This window comes from Neomonachus schauinslandi, chromosome 1 (genome assembly GCF_002201575.2).
Source record: "Neomonachus schauinslandi chromosome 1, ASM220157v2, whole genome shotgun sequence".
NCBI lineage: Eukaryota > Metazoa > Chordata > Mammalia > Carnivora > Phocidae > Neomonachus > Neomonachus schauinslandi.
The window spans coordinates 214,335,949-214,355,434 of record NC_058403.1 but is presented as its reverse complement, the minus strand read 5'-3'; the positions used below and the strand labels follow the sequence as shown (position 1 = coordinate 214,355,434).

At 61.6% G+C, this 19,486-nt stretch overlaps 2 protein-coding genes across 2 annotated transcripts; one reads left to right on the top strand and one right to left on the bottom strand.

Moving 5' to 3' along the window:
• On the top strand, positions 1-5,934 carry FSTL3 (follistatin like 3). The gene is made up of 5 exons (XM_021705347.1): positions 1-103; positions 1,432-1,617; positions 3,820-4,035; positions 4,350-4,577; positions 4,668-5,934. Exons 1-5 carry the CDS (start codon positions 1-3, stop codon positions 4,721-4,723), a joined length of 789 nt encoding a protein of 262 aa, XP_021561022.1. The 3' UTR covers positions 4,724-5,934.
• A 941-nt stretch (positions 5,935-6,875) lies between these two features.
• Positions 6,876-11,411, bottom strand: PRSS57 (serine protease 57). The gene is made up of 6 exons (XM_021705549.1): positions 11,342-11,411; positions 11,159-11,213; positions 10,946-11,116; positions 10,384-10,528; positions 8,411-8,674; positions 6,876-7,103 (listed from the first exon to the last, which is right to left on the bottom strand). The coding sequence occupies exons 1-6, from the start codon at positions 11,409-11,411 to the stop codon at positions 6,876-6,878; spliced, it is 933 nt and encodes a 310-aa protein (XP_021561224.1).
• Between the last annotated feature and the right edge of the window lie 8,075 nt (positions 11,412-19,486).

The following is a 19,486-nucleotide window of genomic DNA, read 5'->3' as shown; positions in this document are numbered from 1 at the left end:
ATGCGCCCCGGGACGCCGGGGCCACTGTGGCCACTGCCCTGGGGGGCCCTGGCTTGGGCCGTGGGCTTCGTGGGCTCCGTGGGCTCGGGGGACCCCGCGCCCGGTGAGTGGGGCGGCCGGAAGGGGCGGGCGGGGTGGGCCACCCACGTGGGCCTGCCCGGAATGCGGGCCTTGGGGGAGATGTTGGGGGGCGCGGCGAGGGTGGCAGCTGGTGATCGGAGGCCTCCTCAGGTTCAATCTGGGAGGGCTTCAGGCTCCCCTCCCCCAGCCCCAAAGGGCCTGAAGGAGGGTCACCAGGAGGTCAGCAGAGCAGATGTGGCTCTCTTTCACAATTGTCATGAGTAGTAGTCACCATGACTGCTGACATTTATTGAGTGCTTAGTGTCCACCCTCCGTCAATCCATAATAATAGCCCAATAACGTGTGTACTCTCATCATGCCCATTTTCCAGATGGGGAAACTGAGGTGCAGGGTCACACAGCTTGTAAGTGGCAAACTCAGGATTCGAACCTGAACCATGTGAGTCCTGAAGCCCCAGAGAGGCAGGGCTGGGTGGCTGGACCCTGGACCTCCACCTGAGGTTTCAGATCTTCTCCAGGTTTGGCTTAGGCAGATGGATTGTTGGAATCCCATACCGGCCACTTGTTGGGGGCTGCCAGGCAAGGAATATCCCCACTCCCGGCCTCAGTTTCTCGTTTTGTAAGATGGGTGCCAAGGTGCTGGGCTCCCAGAGCTGGTCCCTGTAAGGCGCTCAAGACAGTGCCTGGGAACCAGTGAGCTCTCTGGGATGGGGGCCATGGCCACTCCTGCCCCCACTTAAGGGTGCAGAAAGGGAGGGCTATCAGCCTGCCTACCCCACCCAGCAGCCCCACCCCAGCCCTGCTCGAAGGGGAGAGCTGAGCCCCCTCCCCGAAGGCCGTGTCCCCAGGGAGATGGTGAGCTCATGCAAGGGGAATGTTCCCAAGTTGGAGTGAGTAAGAGGCGGGCCAGGCAAGGGGGGGCTGCCAGGCGAGGGGGGCTCTGTGTGCCCTCGGGCGCTGTCTAGACAGAGGGCAGAGGCGGAGAGGCGGCTCCAGGGCCCACTGACCCTGACATGTCCAGCTCTGGGTGTTTGACTGGTTGGGCAGGATGCCAGGCCTGGGCCTGGGGGCCTGGAGTGAGGGAAGGTGGGGAGAGCTTCCCACCATGAGTGGGGGTTGTAGCTCCTAGAGGATGAGGAATCCCAGAAGGATGGCAAAAGGATCCAGAGCTGAGCTGGGATGGGAGCATCCGTGCCGGTCTCTGCTCCTCCTTCCCAGGTTGGGAGCAAGTCATCCCCTCTGTAATTACTGAGCACCAACTGTATACATCCCCCAGGGCTGGGAGCCGGGTGTTGGGAGTGGCACAGGAGGGCACCTCTGGTGTGGTAGTCACTGCTCCCCTTGTCCACAGGGGGTGTCTGCTGGCTCCAGCAGGGCCGAGAGGCCACCTGCAGCCTGGTGCTGAAGACTGACGTCAGCCAAGCGGAGTGTTGTGCCTCCAGCAACATTGACACCGCTTGGTCCAACTTCACTCACCCGGGGAACAAGATCAGCCTTCTGGGCTTCCTGGGCCTTGTCCACTGCCTCCCCTGCAAAGGTGAGACCATGGGCATCAGCCACAGGCCAGGGTCACTGGGACAACTGAGAATGAGCTCCCCATCTCAGGGTATGCAGAAGGAGGTTGAGTGTTTGTGGAAGGAATCCAGGGTTCAGAGAGAGGCTGGGGACTTGAGGTTCCCAGGCCTCAGCCTCCATCTGTTGAGGATTTGGGAAGAAGCCTCCATCTGTTGAGGACTCCCCAGCTTGGTTTCTAGCCTCTAGGCCCTTGCTCATGCTGCGTGCTCTGCCTGGGTGACCTTTCCCACCTGCACGCCACCTGGGAGAAGTACACTCGACTCACACCTAACTCTGGGGAAGGTGGATTTTCCCAACTAGCCATTTGGGTTTGTGATCCCCACCCCCCCGCCCCAGTCAGTGTTCCAAACACTTAATCTGCCCATAACCACACAGATTCCAGGGATCTGTGCTGGGACCACAGATGCATGTTTAACAAGCATGTGCCTTCTGGACCATGTTCTGAGGAGTGTTCTCTGCTGCCTCCTTCATCGGACTAGGAACTCCTTGAGGCCAGAATGAATGAATGAATGAGCCAAGACATATTCTCTGCCTTGGAGAAGGGGCTGGGGACCCTCCCAGGCCTCTCTGGTCCGGGCCAAACCTGCAGGGGCCCAGAGGTGGTGTGGGGGCATGGCTTGAAGGAGGTGGGCATTAGTACCAGGGTGTTGGGGCATCATTAGGAGTTTGCCAGCTGGGGAAAGTATGGGATCGGGTCCTAGTGCGTGGGGCCAGGGCAGGGAGGAGGCTGGAGCTGAGGGCCAAGCTGAGAGCCCAGCTGGCCACTGGGATGTGATTAATCCCTGATCAGCCTGGCTGGGTGGTCTTGGACTCACTGCCATGTGCCCTGGCTCCCTCTAGAACCTCCTCTGGGTTCTGGGAGGAGGAAAGACTTCAAAAATTGCCCGGCCTGGGCATAAGGTCCAGGTCACACACGCACCCCCCCCACCCCACCCCCACCCCCGTCCCCAATCTCATCTGGCCTTGGGGAAGGCAACTCAGTTCTCCCATTTCCGTTCCAGCTTGTGAAGCCACCCAGGGGGAGTGTTTCCAGATGTGTGTGGGGGCAGGCAGCATGGGAGGTGCCCAGGTGCGGCCCACATGCCCTGGCAGGGGTGACATGGGGGCGCCAGCTCACCCGCTCATTTATGCTCATGCTCCGCCAGTCGGCCTCACCTTATGCACAGGGAAACTGAGGCTGAACTCAAGAGCTCGAGTCTGCCCTCCAGGCCCACAAGCAACAGAGCTGGGGGGGGGGTCCATCTGGAGACTGGCCTGAGTTTTTGTGCTGAGGATCCCTGGCTCTCCTCCGCTCACAGCTGTGACGGGCCCTCAGTTTCCCCCTTTTGTAAAATGCTGACAAAATGGCATCACCTCGTGGCGGAGTGGTTGGGAGATTGCAATGAGCCTGGGAGGGCCTGTAAGACGAGCAGCTCATTGATGGGTCTGGGTCTGGGTCTGGGTCTGATCTGCGTTTCCCAAGGTCTGGGGAGGGGGGAGGGGGGTGGGGGGTGGGAGGGAGACCCCAGAGAAAGAACTGCTCTGGTCAGACCTGTTTCCCTTCCTGAGAAATAGGGCTGAAGGGGCAGGGGTAACCCCTGATTCAGGGGGCTCGGGATGTGGGAAACCCCCTCCCCAGGAAATGAGCCTCAGGGCCTAGTGCCAACGCCCCGCCCTCCCCGACGCCTCCTCCGGGTTGGTCCTGGCAGGCAGACGCTGCTCGTCCTCCCCAGACGGGCGCATGGACGGGGTGGGGCCCCCCTCCGCTGACGCAGCCGGGCCCCCCGCCGGCCTTCCCTTCACGGGGCGTAAATCAGGGAACAGACGCCAGCCCGAGCGGGTGGCCCAGCTGCGGAGCGAGAGCGGGCCCGGGCCCTGGAAGCTCGTTCCTGAACCCCTAGATTCCGGGCAGACACCCCCCTTCCCGCTCACTCTGAGCCCCGCCTCCAGACAGAGCCCAGCCTCGACTCCCGGCCCAGCGGGCCCGGGGCTGATCTCGTCCCCAACGGATCCGGCACCCAGACTCCGAACCAGTCGCCCTCGCCCGTGCTCCCCGACTCCGGACCGCCCCCCACTCAGCGCGGCCTCTAGCCTCAGAACAGGGGGCGGGGGCGCCGTGGGCTCCGCGGACCTCCGGCCTCGGCCACGCGCCCCCCCCCCACGCGCGCGTGCCCTGTGTCCGCAGATTCGTGCGAGGGCGTGGAGTGCGGCCCCGGCAAGGCGTGCCGCATGCAGGGGGGCCGCCCGCGCTGCGAGTGCGCGCCCGACTGCGCGGGGCTCCCGGCGCGCCTGCAGGTCTGCGGCTCCGACGGCGCCACCTACCGCGACGAGTGCGAGCTGCGCGCCGCGCGCTGCCGCGGCCACCCGGACCTGCGCGTCATGTACCCGGGACGCTGCCGCAGTACGTGGGGGCGGGGCCTACCAACCAGGCTCCCGAGAGGGCGCCGCTGGATTGGGTCAGCTGTGGGGTCGGAATGAGGAGAAGCGGGGTGGGGTTTTGGAAAGGGAGGTCTGGGGCTCACGTGGGGTGAGAGATAGGGGTGCGTGACTCAGGGCGGGGCTTGCGGGTGCAGCCCGAGGGGCGGGGCCTGGGTGTGGACCGGGTGCGGGCGGGGCGCGCGGAAGAGGCGCGGCTTACGGCGCGGCCGGGGGCGGGGCCTGAGGGTGGGAGCCGCGGGACCGCGCCCCTGACCCGCCCCGGTGCCTCGCTCGCAGAGTCCTGCGCGCACGTCCTGTGCCCGCGGCCGCAGTCGTGCGTGGTGGACCAGACGGGCAGTGCCCACTGCGTGGTGTGCCGCGCGGCGCCCTGCCCCGCGCCCTCCAGCCCCGGCCAGGAGCTCTGCGGCAACAACAACGTCACCTACATGTCTTCGTGCCACCTCCGCCAGGCCACCTGCTTCCTGGGCCGCTCTATCGGCGTGCGCCACCCGGGCAGCTGTGCAGGTGCGGCGCGGAGCGGGGAGCAGCGGCGGGGTCTAGCGTCCCGCCCCTCTCCGCGCCCCCATTTCTCTTTTCGTCCCTCCCACTCTGTAGGCACCCCTGAGCCGTCAGATGCAGAGTCGGAGGAGGAGGAGGAGAACTTCGTGTGAGCCTGTGGGGCCGGCTTGGGCCTGGCGTTCAAGGCCTCCCCGTTTTATTTATTGCCACAGCCGAATCTAATTTATGTCCCACGGACGCTCCCCAGAGCCTGGACCAGGACCACCTGGGGGGGCCCGGGAGCCCCCTGACAATATCTTGGAAGGATTGTGGGGGAGGAGGCCTGGGAGTGTGGCTGGTGGGTAGGGCTCCCGCCGCAGGTTCCGTGCTGCCCAGGACGACCCCATGCTGCTTCTGCTCTAGGGGATAACTTAATTATCGCCACCACCGAGAGGGCTGGGAACTCACCCCTGCCGGCAATTAATGAAGGAAGCACCCCAGTCTTCCCGACTACAGACTGGGAGTGAGGAAGGGGTCCACGGCCTGGGTGTGTATAAATGAGCCTCAGAACCTACCCAGGCCTCAGATAGGCCAAGGAAGCAGCCACTGTCCCCAACCAGCTCAAGAACTCCAGGGTTTGCCTTCCCTCCTGCCCCCATTTCCCTAGTACGTCCTGTGGTGGCCCCTTAGAAAAGCCCAGCTTGTCCCCTGGAGTGGGTGAGGGGCTGTCTGTGTCTCCTGACACAGGCCTTGGGCCAGCATCAGCCCAGAGCGGGGCATTATGTCCAGTGGTGCCCAGTGCACTTAGGGCAGGACCCAGTGGGGCACAGGAGCCCCTGCTCACCCACTGGCCCGGGGTGGGGTATATGTGCCAGGACCCACTCTACCCTGCCTCCTGGAGCCACGTGTCTGAGCGGCACCCCTAGTTCTGGCTGCCCCATCCACAGGTGAGGTCCAGACCAAAGCCTCTCAGTCCCGTGAGACTTGCCCTGGCCAAGGCCCTAAGCCCAGTTCCAACTGGACCCTCCTCACCCACCAGCCGGCTCAGGAGTCTTGACACCAGCCAGATGCTGGCCTTGGGCCAAGTCCCTGCTTTCTCTCTGGGCTGTTGCTTGGTGTCCCTGCCCCGTGTCTGCATGTGGACCAGAGGGTCAGGCCACACGTGGGTGGCCCAGCAGGCAAGAGTCCAGCTCTGAGTTTGGGGGAGCCGCACAGGAGCGGTTGTGCTCCGCCTCTCCTAGCCCCTCAGAAGTGCCTTACCTGTGACCCTGAGAAGTGCCCTTGAGTAATGGGTTCACCCGAGCCCCCCGACAAGGCCATCTCCCCTAGCCTGGGGTCCTGCCTCACCAAAGAAATAAAGACTCCACTTTGGAGTATCCAAGCCTTGGTTTGCCTCTCTCTCTCTCTCTCTCTCTGAGCCTCTGTGCTGCCCCCCTTTGGTAGTGGGTCACCAGCCAGGGGCCTGGGGTGTTGTTAGGGTGGTGAGTGGGGGGAGACCCCTTCTGTCTCTGGGCCTCAGTGTCTACCTCTGGGCAGTGGGCAGCAGCCAGGGAGACAGCTGAGGACAGTAATGTGCGGAGCTGGGGGGGTGCGGGGAGAAAGCCTTTCTAGGGCAGGAGAAGGAAGAGGGGATCAAGATGGCTTAGGGCACCCCCAGGAATCCCCCTGAAGGCACCCCCAGGAGGCCTGGCCTAGAAGGGTTGGGGGTGTGATAATAGCAATAATACAATTAATGATAATACGACAATAACACCAGCTGGGACTTACCCAAACCTTGTGACAAGCCGGGCACCGTTTGTTGGAAGCACTTTTCAGAGAGTGAGAACAGACTGCACGTGGAGCCCGGCCAGCCTGAGGCCCCACCCTCTCCCGGCCTTGGCTTCCCCACCTATACGTGGGTGTGGTTAGCTGGAGGCTGAAGGAGTGCCACACGGGGGGCACTGTGTGGGCAAAGGCCAGGAGGCTGCGCTGGCTATGGGCTGTGGGTGGGTCAGTGCGGGGAGGGTGGTGAGGGGCCTGGGTCCTGAAGCAAGCGGCTCATCGTCACTCAGGGAGGCAGTGGCAAAGCCAGACCCTCGGCCACACCAAGGCACAAGAGAAGCTCGAAAGAACGTGGATGGACCCTGGAGATGAACCATCCTGTCTGGTTATTCAGTTAACATTTTATTTGGTCATTTTGGCCCTTTGGGTTTGGAACTGATGCCCTCTCCTACCCCACACCCCACCCCATACGTGCCAGGCTTCCCCGGGGCTTGGGGGGCCCGTGGATGACCTGCCCTGGCCATGGGATTTCCGGGGAAGGAGCTATTTGCATCGTTTGCCATCTCATTTGTATACCCAGTGCTGCTGTGGTTCCGGCAACTCCTGCAGGGACCTGGTGGTCCTGGGCAGGGGGCTGGGCCGGGGCCCTCGAACCACATCCCATATCCAGCTCACGAAGGCAGACACCTGCGTGTACACATCGGGGGTCTTGGGGTCGCCGCACCAGAGTCCAGAGAAGGAGACAAGGCCGTGGGCCCGGTTCCTGCACACCAGGGGCCCCCCAGAGTCCGCCTGGGGGTGGAGGGAAAGGCAAGTTCAGGCGTCCATCTCTGGGCCTCTTTCCCCGAAGGCGCTTCTATGTGCAAATCTGATCAGGACCCTGCCCTGCCTCGAAACCCTTCCATGGCTTCCTAGTGCTCTTCCAGCAAAAACGATACTTAACAGCCTTCAGGGGCTGTGAGCATCTAGCTCTCACCCACCTGTCTGTCCTCCGTTCCTTTCGTTTTGGCCCTACCAGCCTTCTGGGCTGTTCCTGAAGTAGAGCAAGCTTGCTCTAGTCTCTGGGCTTTTCCATATCCTTGAGACCTGTTACTGCCCCCTTTCAACACTGCTGGTATTGATATACAAGTCTGCAGTACTTTGTGCAGTAGGCGACCTGCACAGCTGTACATGGCAGCCCTGAGATGAGTCTCTGCCTGGCATGCCTTCCCTCAGATCTCCTCAAGACTCCTTCAAATCTCAGCTCAAAAGGTGCTCTCCTCAGAGAAGTCTCCCTGAATACTCACCCTAATATTCCTGCTTTCTCCCCTCCTCTCCCCTCCCCAGTCCTATCACCCTAACTATAATCTAAAATCAACTCTGACCCTATGAAGTAGGTACTATTAGTGTGGCAGTTTTACAGATGGAGAAAGGTCCAGAGAAGTGAGGTGACTTTTCCAAGGCCACACACCTGGGAAGTGGCACAGTCTGGATTTGGACCCACACAGCTGGACTCCAGAATCTCTGTTTTGAATCACTACACTCTGCCTGGAACAAAAAATCCTCCAGGTTGAGTTTCTCCCTCAGCATCAGGGCCAGGGCTGCCATTAGTCCATACAGGGTCTCAGGAGCAGAAACTCCTTGATCAAGATGTGTACTGCACCCCTACTGAACACCGCTTATAGATACACAAATCTGTAGCCCTTTGTGCAGTGCACAACCTGCACAGCTGTACATGACAGCCCTGTGACCTTGGAAAATTCTTTGTCCTTCCAGGGTCTCAGGTGAGGTCTCATCTGGTCTCAAAAGTGAGCTGGGGGGCGCCTGGGTGGCTCAGTTGGTTGGGCGACTGCCTTCGGCTCAGGTCATGATCCTGGAGTCCCGGGATCGAGTCCCACATCGGGCTCCCTGCTCAGCAGGGAGTCTGCTTCTCCCTCTGACCCTCCCCCCTCTCATGTGCTTGCTCTCTTCATTCTCTCTCTCTCAAATAAATAAATAAAATCTTTAAAAAAAAAAGTGAGCTGGGACTTAGTTCCCAAGACTCTGCCCATCTCCAGCCCTCTCTGTGGGCCTCAGTTTCCCCATACCATAGGCAGGCAGGGTGGAGACAAGTGTCTTACTGAGCAGAAGCCACGTCGCCGGTGGTCCCCACTTTGGGTGCAGAGCATGCCACGGTTCAGCTGGCCCCTCCAAGAGCTGTTGCAGATGTCCAGGCCCAGCACGCGGACCTCAGCCTCCATCAGCCCGGGCGGCAAGTCCTCAAAGTCAGATATGGAGCCCCAGCCAGCCACCTGGCACCGCGCCCCAGCCTTGAGTGGCCTGGCACCTCTCCGTGGCAGCTTCAGCAGCCCCACTGCAGGACCCAGGACAGCAGAGCGGTTCAGCTGCAGAGAGACTGCTGAGTTAAGGCTTACCCCCCGACCTCCTGCCTCGGTTTACCCATCATGACACCTGGTCTCTTCTTGGCCTCATGGAGAGAAATCAGTAGCAGCCATCGGGCCATCAGGAGGCCCTGCCCATCAGGCCTCACCCCCTCAGACCAGGGCTCTGGCCTCCCCTGCTGCCAGAAGTAAGTGTCCTTCTAACCAGCATCTCCCCAGCTTGTAAGCTCTCCCATGTCTCCCCATTGTGCTTGGGACAATACCGCTTGCCTCACCATTCAGCCCTCCCCTCCAGGCAGAATGAACTTACCGTCATTCCCTGGTCCCCCCACCCCTTCAGGCTGGAACACCTTTCCTATCCAGCCTTCAGGTCTCAGCTTAGATGTCACCTCCTCCAGGTGACAAAGCTCCCCTCTGAGACCAGATGAGACCTCACCTGAGACTAGACTCCCAGGGTAGGACAGAGCCTCCTCGGGGCTTCCATGTGCCCCTGTCAGGGCCAGTTTACTCAGCTGCCACCCTGTTGGACTGGAGGCTCTAAGGGGACCGGCCCTGGGGCTGTTTGTTCATGGCTATATCCCCAGTTCCCAGCACACAGCTGGTGCTCAAACAATGTTTATGGAACGAATGACCCAGGCCCCCAGTTTTGGTATTCACTCACTCCTTGTGTCCTTGGCCCTGCCCCGACCGTACCCCAGCCTCGGTTTCCCCAGCTGCATAATGGGATGGGTGAGCTGTGGCTTCCAGGTTTTGGGGTTTCACAGATGAGCAAAATCCACATGTGAGCTTTGGCCACTGACACTTGCTGCGCCCTTCTAATTGTGCCGAGAGAACATGGCACCCCAAGCCCTCCTGTTCCCAGGGGCCTGTTTCTGTCATGTGGAATGTCCCTCTGCTTTGGACATTCCCCTTTTCTCCACATTTGGAGAGCAGGTTTGAGGTGTTTTCTCATTAAAACGGAGGTCCTGGGATGCATGGAATTGAATTTGGGGCACCTGAGTGGGAGATGTGGGGGGTGCCCCCCAAGCAGGAGGGGCCGTGGGGGGTCCAAATGGATGCACCCTGTGTGAGCAGGGAGGGAAGCTCACATTTATGGGAAGAGCTGCTTCCTGCGCAGAAAACCCACAAAGGGCCTGGGGAGCAGGGACTGGAGTATCTGATGCCCTAGGGTCTCATCTGTTCTGAACATCGAGGCCTGCTGTGCGCCATAAATGGCCACAGGAGATAAAAATGTCGCCCTGTCATCCCAGTCTGGAGAGGAGGCAGTGAACAATGGTGAAGAAGCAAATGTTTTCAGCAGTGCTGGACCCAGGATAGGTGGGCCAGAGGGAAGGGATGGGGAGACGGCGGGGGGTGGGGCAGCTTGCAGAGGGGGCCTCCTGAGAAGGGAACATTTGAGCGAAGACTTGAGAGAGTTGGGGGAGGGAGAAAGCCAGGCGGTGTCTGTGGGAGTGTGTCCTGGAGCAAGCCACAGCCAGTGCAAAGGCCCAGGGGTTCGAGCATGCCGGAATGCTGACAGCTCAGTCGGCCCTGAGTCGGGGGCTGAGGGGAGAGTGTGGGAGGCACGGAGGGCAGAGGAGAGACGTGACCTGACTTGGGTGCTCACGGGACCCTTCCAGCTGCTTTTCAAACATGTCAGTCAGGCCGTCATGAGGTGGCCACGGACAGCCCAGACCTGCCTGCATCCAGTGTCCCCCCCGCCCCCAGCTCACCTTCAGCAGACAGATGTCATTGGCATGGGTGGTGGGCTGGTAGTCCGGGTGCCTGATGAGAGCCGAGATGCCAAACACCTGCTGTGTCGGCTCTGGAGCATGCAGGACGTGAGCCCCCAGCACCACCAGGCCCGTTCGGGGGTCCCTGCAGGGGGAGGGGGGCTTGAGAGCAAGACTGGGGCCTCGGTCTCCCCCGTCTGCAGAATGGGGGTGTGGCAGCCCGTGTGATCCTGGCGAGAGCCCTGTGATCATAATCATGTGTATCTGCATTCCCGCTTCAATTATGGGATTTACCCAGATCGTCAGAACATTAATGTTAATCAGTATTATAACAAGGTACTTCGGACGGACGTAATGCTTGCTATATTTCTTATAATTCCCACCTCAGTTGTGACAGTACCTCCGACACTTTCAATATTAACGTCAGTGGTTGTTTAACAAGGTATTCGGGATGGACGCAGGGCTGCGCTCCTCACGCACCAAGCCCCCCCCCCACCTGCCGTCAGGTAAGCCGCCCCTGCCGAGGACGTGGGGGCTGGAGCAGGCCCCAGCGTGGGCTCACCTGTGGCTGAAGCAGTGGGCCGCGGAGACCACCCAGCGGGCACGGAGCAGGAAGCCTCCACAGTGGTGCTGGCCCTCAAATTTCACAGACGCCATGTAAGGCCGGGAATGGGGCGTCACCTCCTGGCCCCCGATGATCCGGGCACCCCAGGAGCCTGCGGGCAGGGCGGGACTGCGTCAGGATGGGGCAGGAAGAAGGGTGGTGGGAACGGACGGCTCAGGCACCTGCTGGGGCGGGGGTCGGGTGGGGGCCAGCAGGTCGAGATGGGCTGGAGGCGAGGAGCCCAGGGAAGGTCTCCGAGTGTGTGCTGGGAGGAGTCTGGACCCCAGAAAACCCGGCGACAAGCAGGGCAACGACCCAGAGGGCTGAGTAGCCACACAGGCCGGGGGCTCTCACCTGTGGGCCTCATGGGCAGTGTGAGGACCACGGTCAGCAGCAGCAGCAGCTCCCTGGCCCCAGGCCCCATGGCTGTCACAGGCTGGTGGCTCCCTCCAGAGCTCAGCAGGACACGGCCCCCACCCTCACCCAACGGCCCGGGAAGGGGAAACCTGGCTGTGGCCTGTGGTCGGAGGTCGGCCTGGCCCAGCCAGCAACGCCCAGTTCTGCACTGGAGCTTCCGAGAAATCTGATGACTCCCCTGCCACAGGAAGAGTGGGCGGCTCAGGGGCTGCCTGCCTGGGGCAAAGCCCGGCTCTGGGGAGCCCTGTGACCCCAGCAGTCACTTACCCTCTCTGGGCCTCAGTTTACCCAGCATCTGCCCACGGCACGTATGCAGGGAGCTTCCTGCAGCACCCAGTACACGGGCGACAGGCATAGGGCCCTCGGCTGCCTCCTGAGGGGTGTAGGTGCCGGCTCTCTGGCTGAACGGGGTCTGGCCCCAATGCCGCCTGTCCCCCATCTGCAGCCCCAGCACAGACCTCAGGGCTGTGAGGACAGTAAGATGGGCCTGTGACTGTTGCTGCCTTGGTTGCATTTATCGAGTGCTGACTGTGTACCAGCCTCTGGCAGGAGCCAGAGGCAAGAGCGGGACAGTGACACAGCGCCCCCCCCCCATGGTGCTGATGTTCTGCAGGGTCACGGGGTGTAGGTCTGGTGATCTGGGGTCATGGCTGATGCACAGTTCTGGTGACTAGAGAACACAGAGACGGACAGGGGTCACTCAGGCCCGTGAGGCAGAGGGTTCTGCGGGCTCGGGAGCAACGTGCGAGCGGCAGGGCCTGGGGGAGCCTCCGGGACACACGTCCCCTTGCAGAGGCTCTGCTGAGACCAAAGCCCTCGCCCTGCCCCACCCACTGGTACCGCTCAGCATGTGCCCGACCCAGGACACAGAGGTGGAGACGTGGCGTGGGCGTCTGCAGAGCCGGGCTCCCCGCCCAGTGTGGAGGACCCGACAGAAGAGGGTGGCTGGGTGTCGGGGTGGGGAAGCTGCGGCACGGGGCCAGTGTTTCCACCTGGAGGGTGGGGCTGCAGGGTGCCAGGCTCACGCTGCACACGCCTCACAGTACCGGGGGCAGGTGGAGGTGCAGAGCCCATCTCCCAGGACGGCCCCTCGCCAGGTGGACGTCGGGGCCCAGACGAGCGTGGATGCGCGCTGCTGGGGGGTCATCGCAGCCTGAGGTGCTGTGCCAGCTGGTCACCTGGCATAGCAACGCTGGGCACGCATGGGGGGCGGTGTCCAGCCTGGCAAGGGTGTGGGCCAGGTAGAGAGGAGAACTGATGGGGGCTGGAGGTGGGGAGAGACCCCCGGGGGCAGAGAGGGAGGGAGGGAGGGAGGGATAAGAGCAGGAATGGTGGCACTGAGGAGGAGGCACGTGGCCGCAGCGCACTCCGGGCTTTGTTCTGAGCCCCTCTCTGAGGGAGGGCTCGTGCATCCTCCCTCCAAGGTGCCCTTCCCAAGTCCGCCTGCCCGGCCCCCTTCAGGCGCTGGAGGTGGTGGCCGTCCAGCCTGCACGGTGTCAGGACCCTGCCGAGGGTTCAGGTGTACATGTGAACCCCCACGACTGCACCGAGGGTGCTGACGTTCCTGCGTTGGGAGGTGTGGGGACGGGGCTCTAAGGCTTGAGCACCCCAGACCTGCAACCCACCCCCAGCCCCTCTCTTTGGCCCCGGCCACTCACCTGGCCACCTCGCAGTGCGTGGCCATATGCAGCACGGCCGGGAAGATGTCCTCACCAGCTGCAGGGATGCCATGAAGGGCCTCGGTGGGCATCACCTCACAGCCCCCCACAACCCCACCTCCCAGGGTCCTACAGGGCAGAGCCATATGAGTGAGGAGCCGCGACCACACCCCCAAATGCCGCCTAGCCTCCCACTTGCCTGGCATGTCCAGTGTGACATGCCACCACACACCGATTCTCTGACAGTTCTGGGCTCAGAAGTACAGAATGGAGGGCTGGTGTCCCCTCGTCCCCCCGCGGCCCCCCTCCATCCTCACCGCCAGCAGCGTGGGGTCTGCCCATCTCTGGGACTCCCACCCTCTGCTTCCCCCTCGTGAGGGCCTCGTGAGGACGCCGGGCCCCCCGGGAACCCAGGGTCACCCCCTCTGCCACGTGAGGGGACATGTCCCAGGTCCCAGGACCAGGACAGGGAGGTCTTTGGGGCCATGTTTAGCCCACCCGAGTTCCATATCTCCTGAGATTGCTGTGTGTCATCATCCCCATTTGACAGTTGAGGGATGAGGCCCAGAGTCTTTTTTTTTTTTTTTTTTTTTTTTTTTTAAAGATTTTATTTATTTATTTGAGAGAGAGAGAATGAGAGAGAGCACATGAGAGGGGGGAGGGTCAGAGGGAGAAGCAGACTCCCCGCCGAGCAGGGAGCCCGATGCGGGACTCGATCCAGGGACTCCAGGATCATGACCCGAGCCGAAGGCAGTCGCTCAACCAACTGAGCCACCCAGGCGCCCCAAGTCTTTTTTTTGTTTTTAAAGATTTTATTTATTTATTCATGAGAGACAGAGAGAGGGAGAGGCAGAGGGAGAAGCAGGCTCCCAAGGAGCAGGGAGCCCGACGCGGGGCTCGATCCCAGGACCCCGGGACCATGCCCTGAGCCGAAGGCAGATGCCCAACCGACCGAGCCACCCAGGCGCCCGAGGCCCAGAGTCTTAAAGGTAGCAGGGCAGGGGACGACAGGTGGGCTCGGGGGAGCCGGATTTTAAGCCCGGTGAGGCCAACCGATCCGGTAACAAGTGAATGTCATTCGAAGCTCCTGTGTCTGTGGTGACAGGGCAGGGCTGTGGGAGGGGCCAGCACAACGCTGAGAACCTGCGGGGAAGAAACCCCAGGGTCCATGCGGTAGCCCTCTCCGCTCGGGTCGGACCCCATGTGGCCACCCAGAGCCCAGCTGCCTCGGGCAGGGGATGTTTCTTCGGGGGACGATTTGGGGGCTCTGTCTGCTGTGGACCACTGGGGCTGTCCCAGACCACACGCCCCTGGGGGGCTGGCGTAAGTGTTCCCCAAGCTGCAGGGGGGGTGTCCCAGAGCCCCCTGGGGAATCAGCGTTGTTTCTATCCCTGTGACTGATGGAGAAGCTGATACACAGAGAGGGTAAGTGGCTTGCCCAGGGTTGCACAGCAAGGGAACGATGAGGCCAGCATTGCTGCCTCTGCCAAAGGCTGATTCTGCCCACAGCCAAGCCCATTTCCTTCCCATCCAGGGAATGCTTGTGAAACCACTAACGGTCCTTCTTGGTCGCAAACAACCAAGCTCCCCAAAGCTCCGTGGAACGGGCGGGGGGTCCCCGTTTCCATTTCCCAAACTGAGGCCCAGAGAGGGGAGCCTGACTTGTCTGGGCTGCACAGCGAAGGGTCTGAAACCGAGAGCTCGGGACCTGAGTACTTGAAGGGTGTTCCCATGGAGGATTTGGGTGGCTTTCCCAGTCGGAGGGGACTCAGCCACGGGGTGGTGGTGGTGGTGTCAGTGATGGTGATAGGTCCCTCTGCTGAACATTTACTTTTGTTATTGATTTGTGGGAGCTCTTTATATGTCAAGGAGTTTAACTCAGGGCCAGATGAATTTCTTTTTCCGAGCAACTATCAGGTGTAGAGGACACAGGCTCCCCTCACCTGTGAAGCCTGGGGCTCCCAGGGCCATGGCACAGACCAGGAAGACAGCGGGGGTCATGGCTCCTGGCACGCGGCTCCGTGCCGGGCCTGACCTGCGGTTCGGGGCCATGAAGCTGGGGAGGGGGTGCTCTGGAGCCTCTTGCATCTGGCTCACCCCTTCCTGGCCCCTTTAGGGGGCTTGTGACATTTGAAGTTATAGCACCAAGAGTTCCGGAGGGGCTGGCCCAGGTGGGGGTGCAGGGGGCCCGGTGGGAGCCTCCAGGCCCGTCTCAGCAGGCTCACCCCACCACTGTGTGTAAAGAAGATAACAGCGAGAACCACGATTGTCATCACTGTTGACTCTCGGTTCCCTCACCCTGACACACATCACCTCCTGTTCTGACCCACAACCCAGGGCTGTTGTCACCTCCACACGACAAATGGAGAAACTGAGGCACAGCAGAGCACAGTGATCGTCCTGGGTCACTCCTCGAGCCCTGCAGGCTCCCACAGATGCTTGCTGAGTAACCACTGGGAGTTGGGCCCCAGGGCCACGAGATGAACAGCCGCTGGTGCAGGAACGGCAGTTCCAGGGTATTTATCCGGGTCCCCTCGGACCCAGCCCTGAGGGGGGTATACATCTGCGTTCATCACTCAGCCCGGAGCCAGTATGCAGTTGGTGCTCAGTCTGTGCCCAGCCCCGTACCACAGCCAGAGTGGCAGGAGAGGTGGGGGAGTGTATCAGGAGCCACTGGGCATTGGAGAAAAGCTCCAAAGCTTCCCGGAAGACCGCAGCTACGGCATTGGAGCCCAGGGACCCCGCTGCCCGGGCCTGTGACCTGGCCCCTGAGAGCCTCGGCCGCTCAGCCGCTCAGCGGAAGAAGGGCCATAGCGCGCTGAGGCTCAGGATCAGGAGATGCTTAGGACAGGCTCCGGCCTCGGCAGCATCCCTCGTTTCGTTTAACCCACACATTTTATTTCTCTCACGTGATTTAATGAGCGTTCCAAGGAAATCACTTCTCATTTCTTGAAGAGGGCGACGGGCTGCCTCAGGAGTAAACACAGCCCCCCACCCCCCAGTGACGTCCTGTATCCCACGAGCGCCTCTCCGGACTCCAGGCCCTGGTGAGTGTGGGGCTGCCGTGCACCTGCCTGCCTCTCATAGGCTCTCCTGGCCCCGCACCCAGAGGCCTGGCAGAGAGCTGAGGAGGGCGTGGGCAGGAGTGGGCGCCACGCACATGGGACCCAGTGGGTAAACTGAGGCTGGGGGCCCAGAGCCCCATCACCTCTGCCCCCCTTGTCTGCCCTCACGGCTGCAGGTTTCCTCCTGGGGAGGGCTTTGGGGGAAGCAGTTTGGCCCCAACTGGGGTCCCCAGAGCCACCCCCACATCTGGGGAACAGGTGACTCTGGGGCATCTCTGAGAGTATCAGAGAGGGGTCGGCAAGAGGCTGGGTGCCCGGGGCGTCCCTTGCAGAGTCCCCATGTGCCCATCTGCACACGGCACTGGCGCCGTCCTCCCCACGGGGGAAGTCAAAGTGGATCCTGGGAGATAGGAAACCACTCATCCCGTGGGTGTTTATTGAGCACCTGCTGTGTGTGCTGGGAATGCAGACAAGTCCGTGCCCAGGTGGACCAGGTAGATGACATCATCTGCCAAAAGTATTAAGTGGTACAAGGGTGGCCAGAGAAGGACAGGGAAGGGGATAGGGCTTTAAAACAGGGAAACGGAGGAGACCCAGTAACAATGGGCAAGCCGGGAAGGCGCTCCTGGGGGCGGGCACAGCGTGTGCTGACACGGGATGTCTGGATGTGGGGTGGGGGAGGTGAAGGGAGGGCCAGGCTTGGCAGGGCTCAGCTGGACCGGGGAGCGAGGCTGCAGGGCCCTGGGGAGCCACAGCAGGTGTCTGACGGGGACAGGTTAGGGCAGAGCTCTGGAGTGCACCGAGGAAGCAGGCAGACGCGGGAAGCTGCGGGGCTTGGGGCGGGGCGGCACGGACACAAGGCCTGAGCTGGGGTCAGAGCTGGGGGAGGTGAGGGCGTCTTGGACTCAGGCACAGGGGAGGAGGGGGCTTTGGGGGTGAGAGCCCCCTGAAGTCCCAGGGCCCCAGAGGATGTCCAGGGGCGACAGGAGCTCAGGGCAGGGCAGGGGGTGCTGGGCGGAGCCCCGGGGCTGGCCACGCCCAGCACAAGCAGGGGTGGCCAAGGAAAGGGGAGAGGGGAGAATGCCGTCATGGAAACCATGGGTGCACGCGACCCAGACTGGGATGGGGGCTGCAGGGCACTGAGCAGAGAGGAGGGGAGATGGGTGACCTGTCCATGTCTCAGGGAGAAAGTTCAGCTCTGGTCCCCTGTACGCCCCGCCCTGGCACACCTCCCGGCCCTTGCCTGACACTTCTGCCACCTGGGATGCCTGCCCACCATCTCTGCCCCACCCCCTGTCCCGGTCTCCTGTGGCCCACCTCCAGGCTGGTCCCCTGGAACACACCTGAGACTGTGGGTGCTGGAGTCCGTGTTCTGGGACCCTGAGAGGACTTTGCTTTTGACCTGAGGGAGGCGGGCGCCCTGGGAAGTTCAGGGTGGGGAAGGGACCAGAATATGGGGAGGGGGACCATTGCTCCCATCAGCCCCTCCCATCAATACGCTCTCCACCTCTCCCTCCTGTTCTTGCACAAAACTCAAAACTCGCGTCATTTCTTTAGCAGACCAAAAACACCCTGTCTCCAAGGACGAGGCTTCGGCGTCCCCCACACCTAACAGGGCACAGTAGGTGCTGGAGGAATCTATGCGGGCTTAACGGACTTGGAGGCGGAGGGGCAGTGATGAAACCACTCCCAGCCCGCTTTTGCTGAGCGCCTAGTGCAGGGTCAGATCTGGGCCCGCAGCACCTGCTTTAAAGTTTTATTGGCACTCAGCCACACGGATGCATTTGTGTATTGCTGCTTGGACACTGCAATGGCAGAGCTGATTCCTTGCGACAGAGATCGTCTGGCCCGCAATGCCAAAAATATTTACTATCTGGCCCTCTACAGAAAAGTGCCAAACCCTGAGCTTGTGTGCTGGGCACTCTTCCAAGCCTTTCTGTATATTCACTCCATTAACCCTCCAGCAGCCCTAGGAGGTGGGGTAGGTAAGCCCAGAGAGGTTAAGAAACGGACCCAGGGTCACACAGGCTGTGTGGAGCTGAGCTGTCACTCAACCCAGGGCTCCTGATACTTCTCGGGGCTTTTCCGTTTGTTCTAGGCTTGCGATTTCACCTCACCATGCTAATGCTGAAGGAGTACACACGCACTGTAAAGAGGGAGAGACAAAGACCCTCCCCATTGAAGGCTCATTCCAGGTTATTTCCCGCTACACACACAGCCCTTTATTGACCACCTGCTGAGTGGGGGGAAGACTCTACTCCCCCCCACTGCAGACCCCATATGTGTTCAGGGCCAGGGGCTAGTGTCCTCATAAGAACCCGGGAGGTCAGGGCCATAGTCTGCGTGTTGGTGGGGACAGGACCTGCCTCCCTCCCAGCCCGTGGGGTCCACCTGGTGACGCAGCATGTAGGACTCAGGAGACTACAAGGAGCCAGGGCGGCAGAAGAGCATTTGGTTGCCTCTTTCATCTGACTGTGCCTGCTCCCCACATCATCCTGCCCAGGACTCCCCAGGCTGTGGAGCCCCACCGCTGCCTCAGGCTGGGCCTCACACTGAACCCCAACATGGGTGTCCAGATGCCCACCCAATGTCGCCCTGTCATCCCTCCAACCCTGTCTGTGTCATCGTGTCCTTCCGGGGGCTCCCCAGGAGACAAGGGGCCTCTAATACCTGTCATCCCACATCCCATCTGGTGGCAGTCCTGCTGGCTCCCCTTTCAAGATCCGCCCAGAATCCACCTGCCTCCCAGCCTGGTCCAGCCTCCACCCTGTCCCTGGGGGTCCTCTTCTCAGCCTCCAAGCCTCCCCCCACTTTGCTGTCCTTACTCCACTGGCAGCGGGAAGACCTTCACAAAAATAAAACAGGCTGACCCCTCTCCTGCTCCAAACTCTGCTATGGCTCCCCAGTGCCCTCAGACAAAGCCTGCCTTCTGTGGGCTCTCTCCACTGCCCCTTCACTCACTCTGGCCGCAGGGGCCTGCAGTGTGGCCACGGGAGCTGTGGGGCGGATTAAATGTATCAGCCCTCCTCCAAACACAGGACCGGGCCCCGGGCTCAGCAAATGCGGTGTTTTTATTATTCCTCCTCAAAGAGGTCCGGCTCAGTCCCACTGCCAGACCTTTGCACTGGCAAGCGCCCTCCCCCTGGACGCTCTTCTTCAAGATGGGCCCATAAACGGCTTCTCCCGGACCTTCAGGTTGTCAGGTTGCAGCAGCCTCCTGGACAGCCCCTCCCCGGCTCCCAGCCGTCCTTCGCTCCGGCTGCGTGTCCCCCTCCGCGCCCCCTCCTCACCCCGAGCTGGTCAGGGGGGACCTCGCCTCGGCAGGGCGGGAGCGGCGGCCGCTCTGGGACGTGGGATTC

Excerpts from the sequence above, each read along its gene's own strand:
- FSTL3 (XM_021705347.1), top strand. The coding sequence starts at position 1 with ATGCGCCCCGGGACGCCGGGGCCACTGTGGCCACTGCCCTGGGGGGCC. Across the intron at positions 1,618-3,819 it reads CCACTGCCTCCCCTGCAAAG|ATTCGTGCGAGGGCGTGGAG; the intron begins GTGAGACCATGG and ends CTGTGTCCGCAG. Across the intron at positions 4,036-4,349 it reads GTACCCGGGACGCTGCCGCA|AGTCCTGCGCGCACGTCCTG; the intron begins GTACGTGGGGGC and ends CCTCGCTCGCAG.
- PRSS57 (XM_021705549.1), bottom strand. The coding sequence starts at position 11,411 with ATGGGGCCTGGGGCCAGGGAGCTGCTGCTGCTGCTGACCGTGGTCCTC. Across the intron at positions 11,214-11,341 it reads ACTGCCCATGAGGCCCACAG|CCCATCTCGACCTGCTGGCC; the intron begins GTGAGAGCCCCC and ends CCTCGCCTCCAG. Across the intron at positions 8,675-10,383 it reads ATGACATCTGTCTGCTGAAG|CTGAACCGCTCTGCTGTCCT; the intron begins GTGAGCTGGGGG and ends GTCTCTCTGCAG.